Here is a 16,540-nt window from a genome sequence, read left to right as displayed (position 1 = left end):
GCAGTCTAGCATCTGGGGGGTGATGGAAGGTGGATCCAGAGAGGAGGAAGCACTCCTTGTCTTCTGAAGCAAGAGGAAGAGATGAGGAGAGAGAAGGAAAGGAAGGTTTTTTTCCATTGCCCTGTCACTAACTGGCTTTGGGCCACTATGTAAAGCCTCCCTGAATCCTCATCCATAAAGTCTCCTCATCCATAAAGTCAAGCCTATGCCTAGGTGGTCACTAGAGTATGATAAACTCTTTATTTTTTTTTGCTCTAGATATATTTCTTAAGATTCCCTTCACTCCTCTGCTGTCTTCAAACAATCATTTGCCAATAATGATAATAATTGGCACAATCATTTACCAATAATGGTAATACTTGGCACAATAAATGGCCACAATTTATTGTATGTCTCAAAGGTCATACCCAATTAGGATGAATTCTGAAAAGCTACATGATGGAAAAATCATTTGAATGTACCTTGAAGGATGGCATTTTATGTATGTGTGTATATAAAATGTCTTAGTATACATATCTAAAATCTTACAGGTAATTCAGTGTAATGTTATTCTGTTTCTTTCCTGAGTTCACTCAGCTCTTGTCTTATTTCTTACTGACTTTTTGTCTGTTTTTGTACTTAGTTTTTGAATTTATGATTCAAAATGTTTCTCATAGTCCCAAATGCTGGGTTAAGGATAAATAATTCAGTTTGGAGAATTGTGTTACAGTAGGAGAGTTTTCTTTCACTTTGCCATTATTTGGGGGATGAGTTTTTCTCAGTTGATATAGAAATAGATACAGAGTTCTATTGTTTGGATTCTTTTTATTTCTATTATAATGATTTTGCTTAGATGAAGACTGATCTGCATTTCCATGGACAGGGCTGAATGGTGGGGTGGATGAAAGATTTCCAGATCAAGAGTGCCCTCTTCTGTTAGTGTAGCAAAGTATACTGTTTTGTTTTCTTTTTCTTTTTTTAGTTGATTGATCATTATTTTATGGAAGAGGAATGATAGGAGAAGAGGAATTATTGTGCTTCCTTCCATTTTAGAGAGAGAGAAGGTCTGATAGGTTCCTAAATTTACCCCTCAAGTTTTTTCCCTTCATCCTACAAGATTTCTGAAACTCACCTCTGCTTTTGTTTGATCCCTCTGCCCAAAACTTTATCTTTCCAAAACTGCTTTCTTGCACCCTCCACACACAGTTAAGTGCCTTCCTTGTAGTAAGTGCTCTGATCTACCAGCATGTTTTTTCAGTGTTTTCAAACTTAGGGTGGGCTTTCTCCTTTGGGTGGTGGTTTTAGATCAATCTTAAGTCCACCACTAGTCCCCCATTTCTACACTCTGTACAGTTTTTCTCAAATTGATTTGTTTTCCTGATAGGCTTGCATCAAGAGTGTGGGGGAAGCTTGCTGGATTTCAGTGTTTATTTTTCTATGTAAAGTTAATTTGAAATTTGAACATTCTCTGTTTTCTAGTTATGTTGAAGGCATGGGCATTATCTAGTGTTATTTGATCTTCTCTTTCTTTCTTTCTTTCTTTCTTTCTTTCTTTCTTTCTTTCTTTTGAGTCAGGGAGTATGTTGGCAGATTCAGATTTATGCCATCACCATTGTGTTGGCTACTTCAAATTCTTCCATAATGTTTACTCTAAATATAATTTACCAACAAGATATATAGGAATCCATTGACTCAAATTGTCTTATCTTTCTGTTTAAGCTTCTGTATCTGTTAAGAATTCAATTGGGCTGCTGGTTGAGGGGACCCCAAAACCAATAGTTTAAACAAATTAGGGGTCTTTCTTGTGTAACAAGAAGTAGGGGGTAGTGGGCATTAGCTCAGCAGCATAGCAATGTCAGTGTTGATATCTCTGTGACATCTTAACCTTTTCCTTGTTGTTGCCATAGTTGTAATAAGGCTGCTCCACCTCTAGCATTACATCTAGAATCCAGCCGGGAAGAAGGACAAAATGCAAAGGGCAAAAGGTGTTTGTGGACTGTCAGCTCCATTTTAAGGATCTTTACTAAAAACCCCATCCAAAACCTTTTGCTTATGCCTAATTGTCCAGGGCTGAGTTAATGATAATCTCTAGCTGCAAGCAAAAGTGGGAAATGTAGTTTTTGTTCATTTTAGGGTTTTGTTTGTTTTCCTAAGTACCTTATTGCCCATAACAAAATTGGGGAGCAATTAATAAGGAAAAGGATACTGAGTAGGCAACTAACAATTCTCCTCTACAGCTCCCAAATTCCAGAGTCAAGAGTTGCTGGTCTTGCACCATTGACTCAGAAACAATTCCCAGACCCATGACTATTGGCCACCTTTGGGAGGCTCTAGGAAAGCCCATATCAAGAGAGGTAAGAGAACGACAGAGGGACTAACCAACTATAGAAGACGGCAAGGATAAGGTAAGACTGAAAATTGTCCCAGGCTGATTGACCCTTATCTCAGGAGAGGGCCAAAAAGCAAATAAATAGTTCTTTTTTAAGAAAAACAAAAAGCACATTAAGGAATGCCTTAGTTTATAAACAAGGACATAGTTATTATCATATCTTTGCTCTTTTCTCCACTCTTTCTCCAAATGGAAGTAATCCTATAATGGAACAACTTCTTGAGGAGATAAAATCTAGCAGAAGATCATCTGTTCTCAGCCTGGAAAGATCTAATGGGCTAAATTCATTTCCAAAATGGCCCTCAGTCATCTCATCTAACACACACATACACACACACACACACACACACACACACACACACACACACACACATTCATAGAGACTTTCATGAATGATGCCCGCATAGATACATATATCCAAATAACCATTAATTCAGCTACTTGTCCATTTGAGTAACCTCATTTGCTGAAATATGTACATTATTCATTATTCTTTTGTCTTAAATGCAAGCTACTTTTGTAGGTACCCAATTATTTAAGATTCATTTCAGAGAATAGGGAACTAGATACTGAAAAATTTCCAGACATAAAGACAAACATCCAAGTTTATGAATACACCCATTTATTTACTCCAGCAGACAGAATCTTGGCATATAATGATTGCATTTTGATCCACAGAAAATTCTCAGGAGATATGAACTTCTTGTTCTACCACTAGCTATTTAGAGCAATTTACTTAGCCTCTCTGAACATCATTCCCCATTTTTAGAAGAATGATGTCGGTATTAGTGTTTCCTCTAAGTTTCAAGATCCTATGATTTTAGATATTCTTATATTCAATTAGTATTTGTTCAATATCTGCTATGTATTAGGTACTATTATGTGTACTATGAACACATTATAGTCTAGTAATTATAATGAGGGGGGATTTCAAGTCAATTAAAAAGAGAAAGTAAATTAAATACCTAGGAATAAATTTAAACAAAAGTGAAAGACCTATACACTCAAAACTACAAAACATTGCTGAAAGAAACTAAAGGGCTAAATGAATGGAAAGACATCTCATATTCATGGGTAGCAAGACTTAATGTTGTTAAGATGGTGACAGTACTCAAAGCAATCTACAGATTCAGTACAATCTCTATCAAAAATCCAACTGCCCTTTCTTCAAATTCATATGGAATTGCAAGGGGCCTTGATTAGCCAAAAACAGTCTTAAGAAGAGAACAGTAATGGGGCGCCTGGGTGGCTCAGTCAGTTAAGCGTCCAGCTTCACCTCAGGTCGTGGTCTCATGGTCCATGAGTTCAAGCCCTGTGATGGGCTCTGTGCCGACAGCTCAGAGCCTGGAGCCTGCTTCGGATTCTGTGTGTGTGTCTCTCTGCCCCTCTCTGCTTATGCCCTGTCTCTATCTGTCTGTCAAAAATAAATAAACATTAAAAAAATTTTTTTTTAAAAAGAGAACAGTAAGAGGACTCACATTTCCTGATTTCAAAATTTACTATAAAGCTACAATCATCAAAATGGTGTTGTACTTGCATAAAGATAGACATATGAACCAATAGAAGAGAATTGAGAGGTCAGAAATAAGCCCATGCATCTATGACCAATTGATTTTTGACAAGGGTACCAAGTCCATTTAGTTCTGAGACAGCTGGATTTCCACATGTAAAAAGAATGAAGTTGGACATCTACCTCACAGAATATATAAAAATTAAGTCAAAACGGTTTAGTGAACTAAATATAAGTACCGAAACCATAAAACTTAGAAGGAAACAGGGGTAGGTCTTCATGACCTTGGATTTGGCAATGGATTCTTAAATATGACACCAAAAGCATGAGCGATGAAAGAAAAAATAGATCAATTGGATTTCATCAAAATAAAAAACTTCTGTACATCAAAGGACACTATCAAGAAAGTGAAAAACCAACTGACAGAATGAGAGAATGTATTTGCAAATCATATATCTGATGAGGAATTAATATGTAAAATATAAAAAAGAATTCCTACAACTTGACACTAAAAAAAAACCCAAACAACCCAATTAAAAAATGGGCAAAGAACTTGAATAGAAAATTCTCCAAAGAAGAAATACAGATGGCCAATATGCTCAACATCACTGATCATTAAAATCGTCATGAGAAACCACAATGAGATACCACTCTTCACATCCATTAACATGCCCATTATTAAAAAAAAAAAAAAAAAAAAAAAAAAAAAAGAAGGAGTGCCTGGGCAGCTCAGTTGCTTAAGCATTGGACTCTTGATTTCTAGTCAGGTCATGATCTCTTGGTCATGAGATCAAGCCCTGTGTTGGGCATGGAGCCTGCTTGAGATTCTCTCTCTCTCCAAGTCCCTCTCCCTCTGCACACCCCCAGAAAAAAAAAAAAGGAAAATAAAAAATGTTGGCAAACATTGGAAGTTGGAAACTTCCATTGCTGGTGGTAATGTAAAATGGTATAGCTACTATGGAAACAGACTGGTCGTTCCTCAAAACACAAAACATAAAATTACTATATGACTCAGCAATTCCATTTGTAGGTACATAGCCAAAAGAATTAAAAACAGGGACTTTAATTTTTTTTTAACGTTTATTCATTTTTGGAAGACAAAGAGAGAAAGTGCAAGTAGGGGGTGGGGCAGAGAGAGAAGGAGACACAGACTCCGAAGCAGGCTCCAGGCACTGAGCTGTTAGCACGGAGCCTGATGAGGGGCTCAAACTCATGAACTGTGAGATCATGACCTGAGCCACAGTCAGATGCTCAACCACCTGAGCCACCAGGCTCTCCCAAAACAGGAATTTTAATAAATATTTGTATACCAACGTTCATTGCAGCATTATCACAACAGCTAAAAAGTGGAAATGACTTAAGTGTCCATCAACAAATGATTGCATCAACCTATGCACATAATGGAGTATTATTCAGCTGTAAAAAGGAATGAAATTCTGCTATATGTTCCAATATGGATGAACCTTGAAAACATGTGAATTAAAGTAAGCCAGACACAAAAAGGACAATTAATATAATTGTCCACTTTATATGAAATATTAGAATATGAAATATCTTCTATGAAATATCTAGAATAGGCAAATTCATAGAGGCAGAAAGTAGATTAGAGGTTGGGAGAAGGAAACTGTTGATTCATGGTCACAGAGTTTCTGTTTGGGTGTTGAAAAATTGGGACAATAGGAAATGGTGATTATTCATCCAGTGTTGTGAATGTAATGCCACTGAATCGTACACTTAAAATTGGTTAAAATGGTAAATTTTATGTTACATATATTCTAACCACAATAAACATTTTGCCAAAAAATAAAAATGAGAAGGTAACACAGCTAGGTAAGAAGATTTGGAGACAGATGCTCTCACATTATAGGAAGCTATTGGCTATGCCTTGAGACATGCATGCAGATGTATACAGACGCAGACTTATACATGCACAAACACAACTAGGTACCTAAACACTGATAGCCAGATGAACACAAGAGTTACATACCTACAATTTGCACTTGAAATATAAAGATGGTTAATTTTAAACCTCCATCAGAATTCAACCATCCACACAAAGGTGCACACACCTACACACTACATTATGTAACATAGCTACAAAGGTTGCCAAAGAACCTGTTAACCTACAGAAACACACGTTCTACATGCCTACACACACAGAAAGACATCCCACAGAAACCATGATGGATGATGTAACAGCAAAAGGGTTCAAGGGCATGTAATGGATTCAATGATTGATAGGTAGGAGAATCTGGGTAGTGAACAAAAAGATAAATATTGGAAGCTAAGAGTTGTATGGAAAGGAGGGAATTGGAGGATGGGTCAAATGGGTGAGTGGGAAGATGAGTGGCTGTCATAAGAAAACATCATACGGCTTCTTTGTCAAAGAGATTCAAATCAGAATAAGCTTGAGTTGCCAAGTGTTACTCTTTCTCTCACCTGTTACTATAAGATCTCTGGTTATCAGAGAACAAGCTATATTTTCAATTACCTTTATAATTACACTAGCCCTTCCAGCTGGTCCCCACACAATTATAGAGGAGTTCTCGGGTGAGTTCAGTGAGCTTCCTGCTGTCTTCTTTCTGCCCAGATACAATGAATCCTCCTCATACATTGTCTGAATTCAGCAGTGGGAAGGCCCCATGCCCACTGGCCTCCAGCTGGGGGTGGTGGGTGAGGAGGGAAGTCCCAGACTGACCAAGATCTTTTTACTGATGGTCGAGCTGAGGAAGTGATCTGGGAATGGTGAGTCAGGAGCCAGTGATCAGCATTTAGAGCTGACATTCAAAGGGAGTAACCAATGAGAAGAGAAACAAGATCTTCAAGACTGAGCAGGAGTGAGGCCTGAGCACAAGACTTCCCCCAGGACATACCTATTGTGTTGGTCCTGGTGTCCTTTGTGGAGGCAAAAGCTGTACCTGGGGGACCCGGGTGACTCAGTTGGATAAGCGTCTGACTTCGGCTCAGGCCACAATCTCACGTTTCGTCAGTTGGATCCCCACATTGGGCTCTGTGCTGTCAGTGCAGAGCCTGCTTCGGATCCTCTTCCCCCCTCTTTCTCTGTTTCTCTCTCTCTCTCTCTCTCTCTCTCTCTCTCTCTCTCTCTCAAAAATAAAACCTTTAAAAAAGAACAACAGAAAACAAGCTGTACCTCAGCAGAGAGTTGCTTATGGCAGTACTTAGCTAGAGCCTGCCAGGAAATCACGAAGGAGGCACAAGGGCTCTGCCTCTAGTCTCTTTCCTGAGCCTTTTCACCTCTGCACTGGCACTTTATTTTTCTCTCTTCAGAAACTAATTCCCTTCTACCTCCTATTAAAATCTTGAATGACCATGAGAATTAACGTCTTATCCTTCTCTGTTTGGAAAGAGAATCCTCACCACTAACCAATAAAAGCAGAATGAGTTACATACAATTATCAGTACTTCCTCTTTTTCAACCTGTTTTGAAAAGCTGAAAAACAGCCTAGGCTAGTATAGGGTGTTACAATTTAGCAAACAAAGTGACATCTTGGTGTGTTCTGTTTTTTCCTGAGTTTCATAATACAGTAATTTTCTGAAGAGAGCATACGGATTGAATAGAAGTTGGTCTTTAATAGAAAGCCAAGATTGGCTTTGATTTTTGACTATAAGTATTATCTTTTTTAAAAAAGTACAGTACTTTTTAAAAAATGTTTATTTATTTTTGAGAGAGAGAGAGAGAGCGTGAGCAGGGGGGGAGGGGCAGAGAGAGAGGGAGACAGAGAATCCAAGGGGGCTCTAGACTCTGAGCTGTCAGCACAGAATCCAACGTGGGGCAGAACTCACAAACTATTAAATGTGAGATCATGACCTGACCTGAGCTGAAGTTGAAAGTTTAACTGACTAAGCCACCCAAGCACCCCCAAAGTACACTACTTTCAGTGAATTTTTAAACGAGTATAACTGTTATAATTTTAACAGATATTAATAACATTTGGGATGGGTGTTTGTGTGTATGTAAGTGCCAGAGATATATGATTTTGCTGGGTGAAGTCTATGGTTCATGAAATCACTATTCTCAATACCAAGAGCAGTTAAAAAATGTTTTTGTCATTCGGCTGTTATAAGTCCATAGTACAAGTTATTTGAACATAAAGGATGTTGATTCTTAGATAAAATTATCATGTTCTGGCTCTTCACTTACTTTGAATTCAATTGTAGTAGAAAAATTATTCTATCTTTGAAAATAATTTAACTTTTGTAAGCATGCATGCATGGATAACTCCAAAATGAATAGTGAACTTAAAAAGCTGAAACCTCTTCTGACAGCAGCTTAACTTAATTCTGGAAGAAATTAAGGAAGAGAAACATCAGAAGTATGTCCCCTCTTTTAGATATAATACAAACTCAAGACAAATATTCTTGACTTGAACCATCTGAGAAAAGATTCTGACTGTCTTTCCATGTGATTTGCATATAACTCACATGCCTACACAAAATATCACAAGCCAGCTGCTTCTGTAGGTTTCCTATCCAGAGGAAAGAAAGCAGACCATTGTCAGAGTGAGGGAGGTGAGGAATGAAGACCAGCAGCTAGGCATGGACTCCACGGTTCGCCTAAGCCCGCACTGAGACAAGGGCCTACCAACTTCGTTCCCCAACCCCCATCCCGCCCAGCTCCCCCTACCCTGATGACAGGGACTACTCCAGGTGTTCTGGTCAGAAGGCCTGAAACATAGAGCCAGTGTGGATAACCAGGTGGTATTTTGTTTTGTGTTTTTCTTTAAGATGTATATGGATTAAAAGTCTGTGTTTCTGTTTTAAATGTTAGGAGTTTTCATTTTTTGCTTTGAAGTAAAAACAAAATGTCTTTTTTAGGAAAATAACACTTGTTTAGAAAACATAGAAAAGCATAGAAAAAGTAGAAAACATAGATAAGCAGGGGTGCCTGGGTGGCTCAGTCAGTTAAGCGTCCGACTCTTGATTTTGGCTCAGGTCATGATCTCATGGTTTGTGAGATCGAGCCCCACATCCAGCTCTGTGCTGACAGCATGGAGCCTGCTTGGGATTCTCTCTCCCTCTCTCTCTGACCCTCCCTGGCTTGCTTGCTCTCTCTCTCTCAAAATAATTAAATAAACATTTAAAAAAATTTAAAAACAGAGAAACATAGATAAGCAAAAAAATTATATATATATATAAAATATCAGTTTATAAACCTTTGTCTAGAATATTTCCATTTTGATTTGATTAGATATATATTGTGTGTATATATAATCATTTTTTAAAAAATAAAAATGGTAATATTCCAGACATAGAAATTTGTAAACTGATAATTTTTTACAGACTATATAAGGAACATTCTTCAATATCACTATATAGACATTTATAACCTCATTCATGGGCACATGATATTTTATTAGAAGTAGCATTATTAATTTACCTTCAATTGCTGGACACATGTCGTAAAAGTGTTTCACCATTATTTGCAGTACTATGCGAAAACATACTTGTACGTGCATCTGTTTATATGAACTGTTTACTTCCCCAGGATAAAATTCTAGAAGAATTGTTAACTATACTCTTTTTAAGGTTTTTGATTCATTTAGATAAATTTCCCTACAGTAAGATTATTATCAGTCTACATTCCAACCGAGTGTCATCATGTTCATTTCTATACACTGTCAACAAAACAGAATATTAAAATTCTTAAAAAACTGTTTTCAAAAGAAAATAAAATGAAGACTTGTGGAAAAGAAACGTGTAACTATAAATGAAGGAAATAAGGACAAGGCAGGAGAAATAATGTTCTTTTTCCCAGACACCTCTAACTCTAATCAGATTCCTTAGTTTTTCTTCCTCTTATTTATTTATTTAGGTCATGTTAGGGACATTGTAGTAGACACTCACCAAACTGATTTCTTTTCTTCCTATGCACACAGCCAGACTACATTTCCCAGGGTCCCTTGAGGCTAAGCATGATCATGACTTCCGTCTAGCAGAATGTGGGTGGGAATGCTCATATGTTGTGAAGCCTGGCCCCTGATCCTCTCCTCAGTTCTCTTTTTTTGTCTGCTTGTTGCAGAGGCCTCTGAAACTTTGGAAGATGGAAACATCCCAGAAAGAAGGAGCCCAGGTCCTTAAATCACTTCATGGAAGACCATTTGTCAAATCCCCATACTAAATTGTGACATATGCAGTTAATTTGTTTTCTTAACCACCGAGATTATAGAAAAACTGTAAAATTCAGATAAACAAAAGAAAAAATTACCCAGAATTCTGAAGACCAGAGGTTAACTAATTGTTACAGAAATTAGTCTACTCTGACAAATCCAGGCATGTTGCTGCTTTTAGTCAACCCACATCGGAATTAGTGTTAAAAAAAAAAATGTGACCTTAGGAACCCCTGGGTGGTTCAGTTGGTTAAGCGTCCAACTTTGGCTTAGGTCATGATCTTGCGGTCTGTGAGTTGAAGCCCTGCGTTGGGCTCTGTGCTGACAGCTCAGAGCCTGGAGCCTGCTTCAGATTCTGTGTCTCCTTCTCTCTCTGCACCTCCCCAACTCACACTCTGTCTCTCTCTCTCTCTCAAAAGTAAATAAACATTAAAAAAAAAAAAAGAGGACTTGGTATTTTCTCTTTCACAACATCATCCTCTGTTTTGAATATCTATTGTGGAAAATAATAAGCTATTATGTATACAGTAATTATATAGAGAAAACTGTGTTTATGTGGAAGGTGTATTTTTCTGTACATACATCTCACATTCATATATTCATGCCAAAGGAGTAGAACATTGACATAAGTAAATAACTTAATATCACTTACTTGATTTTGGATGTTGTCAGCCTGTGGTCAAAAATGTACACTTAGGTTTGAGGGAGACAGTTTTTTTTTTTTCTTAACATTTATTTATTATTGAGAGACAGAGAGAGACAGAGCATGAGCATGGGAGGGGCAGAGAGAGGAGGAGACACAGAATCTGAAGCAGGCTCCAGGTTCTGAGCTGGCATCACAGAGCCCGACGCAGGGCTCGAACTCACAAACTGCAAGATCATGACCTGAGCCGAAGTCGGACACTCAACCGACTGAGCCACCCAGGTGCCCCGAGGGAGACAGTTTTAACTAATCATTCCATTTGTTCCCCAAATTCCTAGCTCCTATGAAGTTAGGAAGACCATGTGGCCAATGAAGTGTGAGAAGAAGCCCCAGATATTCCTTCTGGTTGGAAGTAGTGAAAAAAGTACCTGAGATCCTCTTGTCTCTGTTTCTCTGCTGCAGTGACCAACAAGCTTGTGCAGCCACAAGATGGCAGAGCCTCCATCATCCTCAACTGTAAGTGAGACTGCCTCCCCATCAGTAATGCATATGTGGCATAAGCAAGAATTAAACCTTTCTTGTGTTAAACAAGATTTCAGAGGTGCCTGGGTGGCTCAGTCAGTTCAGCATCCTACTCTTGATTTCAGCGCACATCATGATCTTGCAGTCTGTGGGATCCAGCTCTGCATTGGTCTCTGTGCTAACAGTGCAGAGCCTGCTTGGGATTCTCTCTCCTCTCTCTTTGCCCCTCCCCTGCTCATGCTTGCTTGCTGGCTCTCTATCTCTCAAAAATAAATACACTTTATTAAAAAAAACACTGGGAGTTCAGATTAATTGGATAACTGCAACATAAACCTATCTTGTCCTAAAAATACAAGGCTCATACAATTCTCTGTATCTTGCACCCTCCACAGCAGCAGCTCAAAGCCACCGTTCATCATCCTGAGACTGATTACCTGAGATTTGATTTCCTAGCTGTGAGGGAAAACATGAGGTAAAGAATAGGACTTTAGAATAGAGAGATGTTAAGAGTTCCCTTCTTGTGAGTGCAAGAGTGATCTTACCAACACAAACAAGAGGTAGATGTAGTTGTTTTGATTTTTTGAGCCCCAAGTAACTTATGAAATAAATTTAAATTACACTTACTCTATGTGAGAACCGATGATGGTGTAGAGACATAAAGACAGTAATGACAAAGAATGAGTGGGATTTCTTGCCCTGCTAGGCAAGTACATGTATCACCTATTTTCCACCCGTTAATAATGAAAAGTGATGTATGGCAAGGAGTGGAGAAATTCGTTTACAAAGAGAGATATAAAATGAAGCACTGACGCTTTGCTCCTTTAGTATCTAATAGCTTTAAATGAATTTTCCTTAAATCAATGAATGATACTTCTCTATTGTATCTGAATTTTTTATAATGAACTTGCACTATTTTTGTAATTAGAAAAATGTATTTCTATTTTGAAAAAAATAATCACTGTTAGTGAATGAAGAATGCGTAATTGTTTCCTCCACTGACCTGTATTCAAGAGCACCTAACACAAACAATGCTTATCAGCTTCTTTAACTGTTTAATTCAAAGCCTGAATTCCTTGAGGGCAGATGCAGGATTGGAATTTGAGAAGCAAACACAGTGAGGGGGCACCTCATGGAGGCTCAAATATGTGAGTTGCCTATTGAATGACTGTACCTAAACGGTGCATATTTACCTATCATCTCTTTCATTTCTGGGATTATTTGCTTCTGTTTCAAGTGATATTCCAAAGAGCTTTGTGGGCTCTGGACTGGCCCATAAGTTCACACTTAACAGGGTCCAGCGATGCAATAATAGAATTGCCAAAAACAGCATCTGAATTTCTTGTTAAATGGAGTCTCTGTGCACAGACTCCGCTTCACTGGCATCATTACTCTCCCAGAAAAAAACAGGAAACCAATTATAACACCAGTTCCGTATCTTTTTATACTTTTGTACTGCCCAATTACTACATGTAGGTAAGTACATCAGAAATCATCTCGTTATAGCTATAGATAAAATTCTTGTTATCCTGTTACCCATTTTAGCTCCTTTTTCCTTTGCAAGTTATTTGCTGCCATGCCTTAGTCTATGAACAGCTGAAGGTCATTTTCTAAATAAGAAATTCAGCCAATTTATTTCAATTTTCCCATTTTTAAAAAGTTTTGGCTACCAGGAGCATAAGATTTCATTTGTGATAAATTACCAAATTTCAAGTAAGTGGTAAATGAAAATTGCCTGGTATTGTGTAAGGAGGGGTAATTTAAACTCTTTGTGGGAAGCAATTGGTATTTTAAATAAGCCTTCTGTTGACTGTCTAAAACTATTTTAAAGGGCTCCATGCAGTGCTATATCTTTAAATTTACTTTACTATTATAGTCATTTTACTAGCTACAGAACTATAGCCATCTATCTCTGGTTGTCTCTTTCTGACACCCACAGATGTATCCACCCACACACTCACCCACGCAAACCTACACTCTGACTCACATTTAGAACAATTGTCAAAAAATCCCCACTCCCTGTCTAACTAAAATGTTCCTTTCAAACACATGCTACTTGTTTGATCTATTTCCCTGTATCTGTGAGTCAGTTAAGTCTTGTCTGATCTACCCAGTAGATGAGAGCCTACATGTATGTTTTTTTTTAATATGGATTTGGCAAACCTGATACATATTCAAGCATTTGAGATCATAAAAGCCTGGTGAGCAGTTTTTTACTCCCAACAGTTTTGACATCAAATCTGTGGGTTTTTTCCTAACACCAACCAATTTTCCAACTCTCCAAACACCAACAGTGTGTCCTACAATGCAATTCTGACACTAACTACCAGAGTTAGCACAGACCCAACAGGTTAAGAGCTCATTCCCACAAGACTGCCCTACTTTCGACACCAATCACACATCCCAGGCCAACCATATTTCTGAGGGATAGGCTATAAATTAGGTGTTCCCATGACCCCTTTCTAAGGTTCCATTAATTTTGTTAGAATGGCCCACAAATGTCAGAAGCAGTTTACTTGCTATTACTGGTTTATTACAAAGGATACAATTCAGAAACAGCCAAAAGGAAGAGATACGTTGGGCAAGATACAAGGTGGGATTGGGAGGGCAAAGAGCTTCCATGCCATCTCTGGGCATATCACCCTCCCAATACCTTGATATGTTTATCTGCCATGAAGCTCTCTGAATCTCATCATTTCGTGGTTTTGATGGAGATTGCCCTACATAGGCATGGTTGTGACTAAGTCTATCTCCAGCTTCTCTCCCCTCCCTGGAGGTCAGCAGGTTGGGCTGAAAGTTCTAGCTCACTAACAAGGTTGGCTCCTCTGGCAAGCCCACATACTAAAGCCACATAGGGGCCCACCAGAGTCATCTCATTAGCATATACAACTCAGGTGTGATTGAAAGGGTATTCTTAAGAGGGGTGCTCCTGGCACCTGTTTCAGGAAATTCTAAGAGTAGAAGCTCTATGTCAAGAACCACAAAGACCAAATATACATTTATCACATTTGGTAACATTTACTATAAATTAATTCTTATCCAAATGCTGGCAATTATTTCTAATTTAAAATATTATTCTAGAACTGGCAACAAGTCCATGGCTATCATTTCGGTTAGCCTGAAGAATGAGAATAGCTCCAGTTTAATATCACATGCATCTACCTGGACTATTGAGCACTTTCATGAGGGAAGGAAGAAAGGATGTACTTCATTTCATTAAATGACAGCAGAGCATCATTTCACTCATATATATCTTTTATCCAGTGCCATCTAGTATCTGAATCATAGCTGGGATCCAGATAGAAAGGATAAGACTGAAATCTCCAAGTAAATGCACTAAAGCTTTTTTTTTGGGGGGGGGTACATTGCTCATAGGAGTGACCCGTGGACATATACTCTATGACCATTTAATTTAATTTTACATAGATTATTAACAAGTTTGTTTATGTGACTTACCAACCAGTCAGCCAATTAGGAGCATCAAATTTAAACAACAAATTTGAAAGAGAGGCTGCTAAAGATAGGTGGAATTCTGTCAGTCTGAAATGACAGCTGACAATCTCAAAGCAGACAGCAAGAAATTTGTGAGAAATAAATTAAAAGTCTGAGGACATTCAGTGTAGGAATGAACCATTCAGTACATTCCAGGACTACCTGAGGGTATCATTGCTTTATAGTATAGAGAATTGAGTTTTATAATTCTGATAATGAATCTTCAGTAGAAAACTCAGTTTGGCTCTCTTTGAGAGGTTAGAAATATGTAACCCATTTATTTATGTAGAAATAGTTTCAGGGGTGCCTGAGTGGCAAGTCATTTGGTTGACTTGATTTCTGCTCAGGTCATGATCTCACAGTCTTGAGATTAAGCCCCACATAGGGCTCCACACTAGCCTGCTTGGGATTCTCTTTCTCCCTCTGCCCCTCTTCTTCCTTCTCTTCTCTCTCTCTCTCTAAAAAAAAAAAAAAAAAAAAAAAAAGGAAGGAAGGAAGAAAAGAAAAAAATAAAGAAAAAGTTTCAAGTAAATTTTTATCATTATTTAATTTATTTTTTTTAAGTTTATTTATTTATTTTTGAGACAGAGAGAGCACAAGTGGGGGAGGGGTAGAGAGAGAGGGAGACAGAATCCAAAGCAGGCTCCAGGCTCTGAGCTGTCAGTGCAGAACCCAGTGTGGTGCTTGAACCCACAAACAGTAAGATCATGACCTGAGCCAATGTCGGGTACTTAACCAAATGAGCCACCCCACCCAGGTGCCCTTCAAGTAAATTTTTAAAAATAACAAAGTAGTATGTATTCATTTTATTTAAAACTTCATTCTTTATAAAAGAGCATAAAGAGAGAAGTAAAAACTTTTCGTTTAACTGCCCCTACCCCTTCAATCATACTTCACAGATGTCCTTCCATTTTCTATAGTTAAATTTTTTTTTTTTTTTACATTTTGGTACTTAATGGGGGAAACCCCAGAAATCTAGGAAATTCATTTATCTAGAGAACCCATTTTCTCATGATCTTGGCTAAAGGTAGCAGGGCTATATCTATAACCACAGTCCCCATACACTAATCTGGTTAGGATGTTTTCTTAGAGAAAAAGATAATACCAGCCCTAAATATGGAGATCAAAGATGGTATTATCTCTCCTTGATACTAGCCTCTGTATTCACATCTCTTTATAACCACTGTTCTAACTACTTCTCATTGGTTTTTTGGATATAAGACAAAATTCTTCAAGAGTACCACTGTTTATTTCAAAGATGAGTTCAATCATTGATGCATGTGTGGCTCAATGTCCTTTTTAAATTATGCCAACAAGTGCTCACTTCAGCAGCACATATACTAAAATTGGAACACTATAGAGATTAGCATGGCCCCTGCACATGGTTTAGCAGGAGGGGCTAGCCTCTTGGCCTGACTACTTCCTGTCTGCACCAGATAGAAAAAGCACCAAACTTCCACTGCTACCATCATATCATCTTCAGAGGTAGCCTCTAACAGGAGCTGACCTCCCATAGGCCCAAAATCAGTCTCAGTCATGGGCTCTAGGGTCGCAAGGGAAGGCCTGATAAATCTAAGCAGGAACCTGATGTGTGCCAAAAATATCTGTCAGAATAAAAACAACGATTTCTTATTTGCTTGTTTTTTAAAACAACAAACAACGTTAAGGTACAGAATTTCAATATATGCTTATACCATTTGAGGTCAAAGTTTGCTCAGCAAGAAACAAATTTCCATTTGTAACCACTCTTTTCTTATGAATTCTATGTAGATTGCAATTGAGGCATATCTATAGGAAACTTAAAACTTTCACAAGTAGCACATGAATTTTTGATGCATTCAAAATACAGATTGGTGAGGTTATCAAAATAGAATCATATT

General features: G+C 38.0%; 1 protein-coding gene and 1 pseudogene across 3 annotated transcripts in view; both read left to right on the top strand.

Annotated features, from left to right (window-relative positions):
* The window catches only part of LOC112866546 (serine protease 58-like), a 138,119-nt gene that overhangs the window by 107,513 nt on the left and 14,066 nt on the right, over positions 1 to 16,540 (top strand). For all 3 annotated transcript variants that reach the window (XM_086719162.1, XM_086719163.1, XM_086719161.1), the window contains 2 exons: positions 10,988 to 11,025; positions 11,112 to 11,165. In XM_086719162.1, coding sequence (XP_086575288.1) covers positions 10,988 to 11,025; positions 11,112 to 11,165 — 92 coding nt within the window. The remainder of the gene's footprint in view (positions 1 to 10,987; positions 11,026 to 11,111; positions 11,166 to 16,540) is intronic.
* LOC112849119 (U6 spliceosomal RNA) lies at positions 15,977 to 16,071 on the top strand (annotated as a pseudogene).

Source organism: Puma concolor, chromosome C1 (assembly GCF_028749965.1).
Source record: "Puma concolor isolate L17-30 chromosome C1, mPumCon1.1.hap2, whole genome shotgun sequence".
Classification (NCBI taxonomy): domain Eukaryota; kingdom Metazoa; phylum Chordata; class Mammalia; order Carnivora; family Felidae; genus Puma; species Puma concolor.
Note: the sequence above shows the minus strand (reverse complement) of the source record. Positions and strands in the feature narration are given on the sequence as shown.